General features: G+C 25.5%; 1 protein-coding gene across 1 annotated transcript in view; it reads right to left on the reverse strand.

Moving 5' to 3' along the window:
* Positions 1-12,500, reverse strand: part of LOC100208626 (WASH complex subunit 5) — a 59,337-nt gene that overhangs the window by 30,990 nt on the left and 15,847 nt on the right. Inside the window, exons 5-17 of the mRNA XM_065814465.1 lie at positions 11,766-11,882; positions 11,618-11,690; positions 11,192-11,344; positions 10,999-11,112; positions 10,866-10,907; positions 10,270-10,399; positions 10,020-10,141; positions 8,906-9,035; positions 8,685-8,797; positions 7,695-7,802; positions 638-696; positions 358-433; positions 1-5 (exon numbers count right to left, since the gene is read on the reverse strand). The exon at positions 1-5 is cut by the window's left edge and continues 106 nt beyond it. Coding sequence (XP_065670537.1) covers positions 1-5; positions 358-433; positions 638-696; positions 7,695-7,802; positions 8,685-8,797; positions 8,906-9,035; positions 10,020-10,141; positions 10,270-10,399; positions 10,866-10,907; positions 10,999-11,112; positions 11,192-11,344; positions 11,618-11,690; positions 11,766-11,882 — 1,242 coding nt within the window. The remainder of the gene's footprint in view (positions 6-357; positions 434-637; positions 697-7,694; positions 7,803-8,684; positions 8,798-8,905; positions 9,036-10,019; positions 10,142-10,269; positions 10,400-10,865; positions 10,908-10,998; positions 11,113-11,191; positions 11,345-11,617; positions 11,691-11,765; positions 11,883-12,500) is intronic.

Genomic DNA, 12,500 nt, shown 5'->3' on the forward strand with positions numbered 1-12,500 from the left:
GCCATCTAAAACAAATTTAAATTTGATTCACAATTTCCACATTTGGCCACACTGCAAAATTCAATTAAAATTTATTTTCACATTTAACAGAATTAGAAAATTATTAGCAATACTTTTTAGTTTTTTTTTCTTTAGTTCTATTGCATGTTTGATTCAAATATTTTAGTTCTATTGCAAATAGAACTAAATATATATAGAAACTATATATATAGAAATATATATAGCTATAAAAGCAAATCTAACATGAAAACTTGTTTTACAACAATTTGAGTAAGGAATTTGTGTGCAATACACACCCTGAGTAGCAACTTTTGTATAGATTAGTGTAGTAGCAAAAATTAAAATAATTAAAAAAACCTTTAAAAAAGTAGCTCTTAGTTTAATGACTAAATTAGGCTGCTTCTTAATTCCTTGCTGCATTAGTAATGTATACCTTAATAAAAAAAGGAAATACAATCAAACATTGTAATTATACTGAACATCAACAATAATAAAAATAACCATCATCAACCATCATCCTAAACATCAGAAAAAAAATTTATTTATCATAATGAAATAAAAAAAAAGGCGTAAATCTAAAGAAATAAATTTTCTAAAGGAAGAGAAACATTCATAAAAGAATGAAAACATACTTTACCGATCCATTATCTCCCAGGCATAACTTAAGTCACCAACCAATCCAATTGTTATCAACACCTTCATTATAATGAATATATATATATATATATATATATATATATATATATAAATATATATATATATATATATATATATATATATATCTATATATATATATATATATATATATATATATATATATATATATATATATATATATATATATATATATATATATATATATATAAATTATATCAGTGAATTATACAAATAGAGTGCTCAATGTCCCTAAAGAACAAAGCAATAATAAATTAGTAAAAACACTTATCTATCTTTTATCTTCAACATAATGTTTCACCATAAGTAGGTTCATCAGGAAGCATCCTGATGAACCTACTGATGGTGAAACATTATGTTGAAGATAAAAGATAGATAAGTGTTTTTACTAATTTATATATATATATATATATATATATATATATATATATATATTAGGTATGTGCGTATCTGGGTTTTTATGGCACCGATTTTAAAGTAAAAAATTGTGACCTTTTTTTTCACAGCGTGCTTAGTCAGTGCTTAGTCAGTGTGGTAAGGATGTATATATTTGTCTTTTTTTTTAGAATTTTATATCAGCTTAGACTTTATTAAAAGTAGAATGTTTATCTTGAATAAATTATGGGTTTTTTTTACGTGTAATAAATTTTTCAGTTTTTTTATTGCTATTTAAAATTTCGTTCCTGTTCTGGAACTGCATTGATTTTGAAGGCATGTTGGTACATATTTGAAATTTTCCAGTTCCATTTCCATCTCTTTTAGTGTTACTGTTACTGTTACACTTTATTAAACTGTTTCTGCTACTGTTATTGTTACTTTTTGTTATAAATTCTGTTGTTTTTTTACAGTTACCAGTGATTTTTATTCAGTTTTAAAAATTCGTTTCTGTTCCGGAGATGCATTGATATTGAAGGCATGTTGGTACATATTTGAAATTTTTCAGTCAACTGTATAGATTTATTTTCTATGTGCCTGCTAAATTTCATTTAAAAATATTACTGACCACATACCCTATTAATCCGCGCAGTGGAGGTATGTATTTCCACTTCTGTTACATAGTGTTAGGGGGAGGGGCGGTTTTTGACGGTGAGCATTCAGTATATTTGATTTTTTATTCATAATAATGATATATTTTATTAGAACTGTTATACAAACTTATTTTTTTAATAGCCTTTTACTACTAAGAATATTTTGCTTTCCTTTTTTATAATTGTAAAGTCAAAAACTAACAAATATAATTAATTAAAGTGGTTATATAATAATTTTTTTTTTTGACTAAATTGCTAACTCTTTTCACACACCAAAATTAGTTTAAAGGCAAAATTCTGCAAAATAAAATTTAAAATGCTGAAATTAAAATTATATGACACTTTTTTATGATGGTTCTGCATAAAAATCATAAAAAAAACAACAACATTTTCTCAGCTTTTTTCCATACCCATAATTTACCATATAGCCATCTTAAGCTATATATGATATATAAAAATTATACATATATTTAAAATTTTTTTTATAGATTAATGGTGATTTTTTATATTATTTTATTATGATTTGTATATTATTATTTTTTCCAATACCAGCTCATTTAAATATTGGTTGTAGAAATGGGCATGTAATGCATATATTTGCAACCAACAACGATTCATATAAAGTAGAACTAACAGGTAAGTATTTTAACATCAAAATTTGTATAAGTCAGATTCTGCAACTAGTTAGAACATCAAAAGTCTTTGTAAACCATTTTTCACGAAATTCGAAACCATTTGTTGACATCTGCAACATGCTCTTTGCATACCAAATCTGAAACAAAACAACATCTGCTGTGGCACAAACATCACAAACAATCAATTGACATTGCTATGTGTTCTTCATTTTTTGCTCAAAAAATCAGTGTTCCATCTGTATCAAACAGTGATCATTTATCTCCTTTATCTCATCCTACTCTAAAAAACTCTTCTTGTGAACCACTATGCAGTTTGAGAGCTGACCAGTTGAGTCTCAGAAAAAAGGTTATAAGAAAGAGATTAACCATTTTGGCAAACGAAATGGCAATTAAGAAGAAAAAGCATAAAGAGGATATTAAAGATTTAAGAGATAAGGTAAAGGCTAGAGTATACAGATTTAAATATCTAAATCAAGTTATTACTCGTAAGGAAAAGATAATTTCTTGACTTTTAATTTGATTTTTAAGTTTTTTCAACTGTAAATTTAAAAACTTTTCTTTTAATTTTGAAAAAAATTAAAAGAAAAGTTTTTAAATTTACAGTTGAAAAAACTTAAAAATCAAATTTTTTGTTTGAAACAACAGTTGACATTCACGCAAAGTAAGTTTTCTTATAAAAAGGCAATGTTAAGCCAACAACTTGCTGAAAAAAATTCTGCAATTCATGTACTGCAAAACGACATACTGATTTTACAGGAAGAGTTGGAGGAACTTCAGCAAGTAATACAAAACACCAAAAATGCTACTCAGCATTTATGCTTATGTCCCAAGTTCCTATACATAGTGTGCCATCTCTGCTCCGTAAAATTGGGGAACATACTGGCTATCGATTTAGTCAAATTCCACATCATACAACTGTAGAACAATGATGCGTGAGCTTGGTGTGCTTTCAGACTTACAGGCTGCTGAGATAACATTTACAACAAAAGATCTGACACTTGGTTTTGATGCAACAACCCAGGAGGGTGTTCATGTAAATGCTGTAAAAGACTATTATAAACAAAGTTTATTCTTTGTTACTTATTAACTTTTTCACCTAAAGTATCTGTGAGTTGTGTGTTTTAGCTTTAATTGGAAAGCTACTTTCTGGTCCTTGGAGCTCCAAATGCCACTTTTTGTTTTTTTTCTTCAAAGTTTCGTGCTTGCAAAAAGAAAACAACTGCTCTGCTATGTAAAAAGCCAACTGATATTCAAAACAAGTTGATATTATGGGCTATCTCTAATGCCAGAAAAAAACGGTTTACAAATATGCAATGTCATAATGACCTGAAGTTAGAATTGATAAAACGAATGGCAGATAAAATTCAGAAAAAAGAAGTCAAAGAACGCAGAATGATAGAAAAAATATTAAAAAATTGCATGCCTGATCAGGTAAAAGAAATGTTTTCTGACCTAAAAAATAACGAGGCCTCGGATATTGAAGAAATTCTTATCGGAGCTGCTATTGGAAGAAGTATTTGTCACATATGGTTTGATAATGCCACTAACAGCCAGGATGTATACTATGGCAGAATTCTTAGCATTAAAAAGAAGAAAAGTGATGTATATATAGTTTCTTATTGGAAACCAAAAGAGAATGAAGATGATGATGGTGTTGAGTATGATGTGAGCAAATATCAACTTTCTGCAGACATAATAAGTGGTGATATGGTGATAACATAATAGAAATGTGTAATAATAAGGTATATGTTATTTTGAATAAAAGTGTGTCTTATAAACTTGCATTAACAGATATTATTTACAGATAGTAGGGTAATCTTTTTTTTTATAATAAATTTTACAGTGCCTATTGTATACCATATTCTCTACCCTCCCCTTTTTTTAAGATTATGAAAAGATTTATAATTATTTAATTTGTTTTTATGTATACATATATGTATATAGAAATGTAATTTTAGGCACTCGGTTAGTTACCGATATCCAACAACCAGGGTTGACCTAGTTGCAACGTTCTATGGGTAACCAAAGCTCATTTACTATTTGACAAAGGAAAATTGCCTGGCTCATGTTATTAATGTTAATCATAATGATGGCTATGCATTGTTTCTACCCAGAAAGACAGACTTTTGCTTGCATGGATTGAGAGATGTTAGTGTTTAATTACAATAAATCAGTACACTCTAGACAAATGGCATCTGCCATTACAAGATAGTTACGCTAACACATAACTTTCTTTTTATTATAATTTATAATCAAATCTATTAAATTTCAGGTTAAAAAGTATTGAAGGGTCGACTTCTATCGATTTTTCTGTTGGTAATGGGATATGTGTTGTGTATCAGGAGTTAAGTGATTTTGAATTTTTTTTTTAGTTATTCTTATCTTCTCTAATATGTAATGGGTTTTTCAGTTATTGTGCTAAATATCTAATATATTTCCATTTATCTTTTATTGCAAGGTTTTAACTATGATGGCAGTTTGCTACTGTAGATGTTTATTTTAAAGACCTCAAGATTATATTTATTAATTTAGTAATAACAGTTAGATGTTAATTTATTATACATTAGTTATATGTTAGCCTTAATTTTTTTTTTAATTTTATATATCTGATATATTTTATCTTATCTATCATTGTAAGGTTACACAACATGATGAAAACCAGCCGATTGCTTCGATGGATGTTGATCTTTTTCATATCAAGATTAAACTGGTTAGATCATATTTTTTTTAGAGATATTAATTTAGGGAATTACTTTATTTTAGATATCATTGGATGTGGTTTTGTTTGCGTACTAAAGAATCAACTCTTCCTAGCTATGGATGTCACAGTTTTGTTTGCTTAAAAAACAAGGCTTTCTTCAATGCCGCAATTCTGTTAAAAACATTACTAAGCAAAAAAGAAAATAATTATTATAGTCTAAATTTTTTGTTAAAGATGTAAACATGTAAAAAAATAATTTTTATTTTTTGCTTTTTTGTATATATATCTTTCGTTGAAATTCATTAGTAACGATAAAAATTTTAAGAACATTGAGCACTCTATTGTGTATAATACTATTTATAGTTGTTTAAATATATATATATATATATATATATATATATATATGCATATATATATATATATATATAATATATATTATATATATATATATATAATATATATATATATTATATATATATATATATATATAATATAGATATATATTATATATATAATATATATAATATATATATATATATTATATATATAATATATATATATATATATATATATATATATTATATATATATATATAATATATATATATATATATATATATATAATATATATATATATATTATATATTATTATATAATTGCTCTGTTCTTTTAAGAACATTGAGCACTCTATTGTGTAGAATACTTTTTAAAGTTGTTTAAATATATATATTATATATATATATATATATATATATATATATATATATATATGTATATATATATATATATATATATATATATATATAATATATATATATATATATATTATATATATATATATATATATAATATATATATGGGTATAGGCAGGAGAGGGCAAGCGTTTTAGGGCTATTTGTTCACAGGCCTTCACCATCACGATATTTTGCAAGGCCTTCTCATTTGGCATAGGTATAAATAAACTTAAGTTAGGAGTTTGCACAATGTGTGAAGTGTCCTATCTGGAACATCAAAAAATTCTGAGGGCGCCCATACATGTGTGTGCATAGAGGGAAACAATACCTTCTACTCCATATACCATACATCTTTTTGGCAAACTAAAACCTTTAGTCAGAATGTAACTTTTCTATTGATTAGCTGGTTAATTGTGATAAAGTAGAAAATCGAAGTACGTACTTTTAAATTGAACCCTCCCACCCCCATACGCTTTCGTACGCTTTTTGAAGACCTCCCCCCTCCCCCTTATGAGCGTACGTACTTTATAGACGACCCCTTAATTGAATACTTTTCCAATATAAAGAAGTTTAAAAACATGAGAACTTTGTAGGTTTTCTAACCACATTAAAATGTTGTTAAGATACTAAATTAGGAGATTCTCTTAATCAATCAAAACAGGTACAAGTTGCATTTGAGAACTTTAAAAAGTTTGTTAGTATCATGACTAAAACAAAGATGTTTACATCCTATCGATTAAACATTTTACTAGACTGACTCTGTTTGAAAATGAAGTGAAACTAAAAAAAATTGTCCAAAGTCCCGAAAAGATTTACTTAGGAAAAACAGTAGTAATTATGGAATTGTTTTTTTTTTTAATTATTAAGTTTGAAAAATAAATTTTCAATTAATCTTCCATGTTAAAAGAAATATAACAATATTTATTATTAAAAATAAATCGACATGATTTTCTGATGGAAAAGCAGCAAAAATGTCATCAACATGTTTGTAAAATGCTGGTTTTATTCTATTATACAATTTGATCCATTTATCAGCAAAATTTCTTATGAAAAGATTAGCAAGAAGAGGCATTAAGAGAAGATACTTATTCTCCCTAAATACCTCTTATAAGAGGTATTAAGGGAGAATAAGTAAAAAGGGAGAATTACAAATTTGTCCATTGAATAGAAAACAAGTTTAAGATATTATAAAGTTAAAAAGCTTTTTTAAATCACAAATTTTAAGATTAGCTTTACTATTTATGCAATTGACAACAATATCTTTTATTCCCTGTAATGGAATATTGGTAATATCATAAAATAGTAAAAAATGGTTTTAAAGGTAAACATGGTTTACTTCTTCAACAAACATAAAGAAATCGTTAGTTTAATTTATTTATATATGTATATATGTATATATATATATATATATATATATATATATATATATATATATATATATATATATATATATATATATATATATATATAATATATATAACATTTATTTTTAATCTAGAACCTTTTTTAGATAAAGAGGATTTTGTAGCAATAAGTGTCTTTAATATCTATATACTGCCTCCCCAAACCCATATTTGATGTAATGATGATAATGTATGTACTGTAGCTCCTCCAAATGGCTATATCAGTATGATGTCATCAATGATGTTTTATTTTCAAACCCAAATTTATGGATATTGTTAACCAATTTAATATTTTTGAAAGCATTTTATCTCCATCACAACAATAACAAAAATAATTATTTTTTATTCATCATTATTCTTCTTTTTTAAGTTTCACAAAACTTTAAAAATCACAAAAATAAGCAGTGTAAACATAATAAAGATGTAAAAGAAATAAAAATGAATATTTAAGATAAAACAATAATATTAAGGATGATAACAAAAAAATTTGAATCTTAAATTTTTTAATATTTGAATCACCTCTTCTTTAATGTTTATTGTACGAACCATTTGATGCAAGTACTTGCGAGTGTCTGCTAAAAATTGAAAAACTTGCATATTTGATTCCAACTGATGAAATTCCTGTACCTATTAAAAAACAAAACAATTTATGATTGAAAAACTTTTGCATTGTTTTGAAACAAAAAACAATATACTGAAAATATTCTTAAAAAAAGTGAACTATTTACTATTTATTTTTAAGATTCTGGTCCTGGTTATGCTAAAATGATTCTATATTAGGGTAAGGCTCCTTAGTGGTGGTATAGATAACTTACCTAGGAAAAGAAAACTCTGATATAAAATCCCAACTTTAAATTCTGATAAGGGTTAAAGAAGCTCATAATTCTTAAATGCTTTTCTATGGTATGGTATGATATGGTATGGTATGAAAACCTGATAGGTTGTAATTTTCTTAGTAGTAGTTTCACAATAAACAATCAGTACTGATCTGTAAAACGGGGTAATGCCAGGACCAGGCATCCAGTTTTGAATAATTGCTTTAACTCTTCTGTAATGTCATATTTAAACAACAAAATGGCATTATGGAAACCTATCATAAACCACATAAACTATTAAAGTTTGATTTCCACAAGTTAAATCTTAAACTTCAAAAATATCAAAATAAAAAAAAGGAAATTAAATATTGTTTTAACTAATTTCAGAAAAATAAAGACTTAAATAACAGTTTTCGGTAGTCTTTTGGCTTAAATTAAAAATATCTAGTGAAAATGTAGCAAGTGCGATTGTCGCCTTATAATTTATATAAACTTAGCTTAGAAGTGAGGATATTTTTGGAGAGCAATTTAGCTTTGCTTACCCCAATAAATATAGAAACAACCAAATCAAATAAAATGCTTTATTTTGGCTTAATCCTTAAGAAAAAAAATATAGATTTGTCTTGCCGCCTATATACCATCAAGTAGCCTTTAGTAACAACAGTGTTTATGAAATTTAAAATCAAAAGTTTACTTCTTCAAGAGCTTGAATAAGCTGAATCATTTTTCTTCCAGCTGATGTAGAATCATCATAATCAAGCGAACCAATTTGTTTAGACATTTCTTTAAACCACGCCATTAGATTCTCTGATAAAGTTTATAAAATCACGTAACAAATAAAAACTATAAATAAAACTAAAAATAAAAGTTTTTAAATAAAAATAAAAAATAAACATCAATAAATAAATAAATTACCATTTTTTTCAATTCTAGTTAGAGGTTTAGTTCCACTAAAAACCTCACTTAGTTCATCCATTCTATCAACACATTCTTTTTTACAGCTTTCCCATTTCATTTTTTTGCTTGACAACATCTGCTTGAATATCTAAATTGATGACCAAAAAAAAATTTTTTATATAAACCAGCAATACTTTTATTTTTACAACATTTTATAAAAGCAATTTGCATAAAAAAAAACTTAAAAACAGATTAATATTTAACATTGAATGCGCCAACACCAGAAATTCCAGTCAATACACAAGTGTTACTATGAAAGGCTATTTAATTACAAGAAAAATGATGGGAAAAGGTAAAATACAATACTATTGGATTTTTAACTCAATGAGTAAAAAGATGAAACATGAAAAAATGATTAAAGATGAAAATTCTTTAACAAAAACAAACTATTAAAAGTACAAATAGTACCAGTACATTGAAACATACTCTATATTACATATATACATTTGGGTTATGACTTTTTTTCAACTCCATGCTCCTGTACTGTAGTTTGATGAACTTTTACCTAAAAAGCATAAAATGAACTATTATTTGCATATCTTTTGAAAAAAGTTCACCCCGCCATTGAAAAATTGATTTTTAACTACGCAAACCGGTTTTTACTAACTAAACTACAGTACAGGAGTATGGGGTTGAAAAAAAAGTCATAATATACGTATAATAGTACATTAAAACTCTTCAGAAAATAACACATGTCCAACAAATGTCTTTAAAGAGCTATTAAGATAACTACTTCATTTGCATTATACCTGTATACTGCAAATGAAGCAGTATACAGGTATGCTGCAAATGAAGTATACAATACAACACAGGAGAGCATGATGGATCTTTCCTTAATCAGTTTAAATGCCTTTTTTTATATTTTTAAATTCTTTTAACTTGTATTTTAAAATAATTACAATATAAAATATAGAATACAATATAAAATATATAATCATTATACTTTAGTTACAGCCAGACTAAATAACATAACTATTTACAATAATATTATATTTAATTATAACATAGTTATTTATATTATAACTACTTATAATCATACATTATTTCTATAAAATATTTATTAAATAAAAACCTCTTTAAGTAGAAATTCAAAATGGGACGTATTCAGTAAAAGCTGGAATAAAAGAACAGGATCATGACCACATGTGATAATGGCATCACGAATTTGTTTTGATTTCTTATGTAAATCTGAAACTGTGAATTATAATGCAAAAATTTATATGTTCAAAATCTTAAGAGACAACTATTAAAATAAAAATAGAGATTAAAAAATACATAAAAATATTTTATAAATTTTATAAATATCTTATAAATTTTTTTACTTCCTTCAGCAGTATGAAGCATCAACCATCTATATGTTGTATTGCATTCACGAAGAACATTCATTAATTTTGGAATATTATCAAGAATAAGTTCTTCAGTTAAAACACCTTCTTTTAAAAAACCTAATGTCTAAATAATAATTAATGATAATAAATAGATAAATAAATAATAATAAATAATTAATAATAAATAAATAATAATAAATAAATAATAATAAATAAATAATAATAAATAAATAATGTCTAAATAAATAATAATAAATAAATAATGTCTAAATGAAAAATAAGTGTTAGTATATGTTTGTAAAGTTTGTCAACAAAACTTTAAAAAAATCAAATTTTGTTTTAATTAAAAATGAATTTTTATAAAAATTTTGATCTAAAAGATAAAACTGAAGTTTAGGAAAAATTTGAACTTTAATAATTATGATTTTATTATTACTTGACTAATCATTATTTAATTAGGTGATTTACTATAGTGAAGATCATTTAAAATTTAATCGAAAAATTACAACTATTCAAATTTTACAATTTTTTATTGCATATGCTAACATAATTCATCATTTCGCATAAGAATTATTAAAACTCAATTTTACCGTAGTATTGAGAGAAGTAACTTTTTTAATGAAACGAGATGCCTGAATGAAAGAACATTTTTTTTAAATTTGTATTTAAATGAAAATCCAAAAACTGCAAAGGCAAAACAATAAAGTATGAATTAAAAATTACAGTTTCTTTGACATTCTGAATTTCAATAGTGTTGTTCAAGGCAATACGAGCAGCTCGATATGGTTCCCACATTTCACATAAATTTACAACAATACCCATATAAATATTAATAACCTAAAAAATCAATTATTTTATTAAAGAAAAGATAAAAATGAATAATATAACAAACATCTGCAGCATCTATATTTCTAACCCAGTTATCAGGAAAGTGCTTATCTATTATCTCTCTCATCTTGGCATGTTGATTGTGGAGAATATCAGGAGCAAAATACAGTATCACATATAAAATTGAAGCTTGAGAAGCAAGTGCAGTACTTCTATGTTCAGGTAATGGATAAGATGCTACCTATAAATAAAGTATGAATATAAAAAGTAAGTGATCATAGATCATATATCATCATCTGATTGAGATATAAAATGGAGAGAGATATATCCAAAGTTTACAAGTTCTTCCTATCCTTACCCATCATTAAATTAATGGTTTTATACAAAAAGAATTTATACTAAAAGTATTTCAAAAGATTCTTGGCCATTTTGAAGTTGCCTTCACCATGGTCATATCTCTAAATTACAAACTAATATTTACATTTTTAAGTATGAATAAATATAAAAAATTAACCTGGTTGTAAATATCATCTGAACGAAGTCTTCCTATAAGCATCTCAATAAATGTTTCAGATATTTGGACTCTCCTAAAAGATCAAGAATTAAAATCTTTATTAGCTCAATAACCCTTTCTAAAAAAATCTAATCTTTAAAATTCCTACTTGAAATAATCTTCTGGATACTTTGGTGGTCGCTTAATGCTAGCACTAGAACTAAAACCAGTACTGCGAAGTAATTTACAAACATCATCCATATACGAATCCACAGCTTTTGAAGCACTAAATGTCAGTATCATTCGCTACATATATTTTTATATTTCACAATTTAAAAGGTTCCAAACTTTTAAATTAGAGTGGCTCCTTAGGCCTTTAATATATGAAAAAAAATGTTTATTTTTATAGTATAATTTATTACTAAACTATAAAATACATATCAGTCTTCTTCATTTAGCCAGCGCTTTCACGCTTAAATTTTTTCATGCTTACCACACGCCCACAAAAACTTTACAAAGCGCATAAAAAGATGCGTAATTTTTATATGTGGCCTTTTTTTACCAGATTTCATTTAAATTATTTTATCTAGTGTTTATTCAAAGCATTCTTTTCACTATTTTTATTTTAATTTAAACAGCAGAAAAAAATGAACTTTTTAAATCGTGCAAGCTAACTTAAAAATGACCATCCTGTCAGAGCAAAATGTGTCATGTGTGTATGTATATATATACGTATATATATATATACTTAAGTGTATATATATGAATAAAGAAAATATCTTTATATTATCATGTATAATATTGTATACTTAAAAAAGTGCTTAATAGATAAACTAGAGCTATATAGTATATATGTTACTGTTACCCGCAGTACCAGGAATTAGCTAAATGCTAATGTTTATAA

The sequence above is a fragment of the Hydra vulgaris genome, chromosome 12 (assembly GCF_038396675.1).
Source record: "Hydra vulgaris chromosome 12, alternate assembly HydraT2T_AEP".
In the NCBI taxonomy this organism is placed as follows: domain Eukaryota; kingdom Metazoa; phylum Cnidaria; class Hydrozoa; order Anthoathecata; family Hydridae; genus Hydra; species Hydra vulgaris.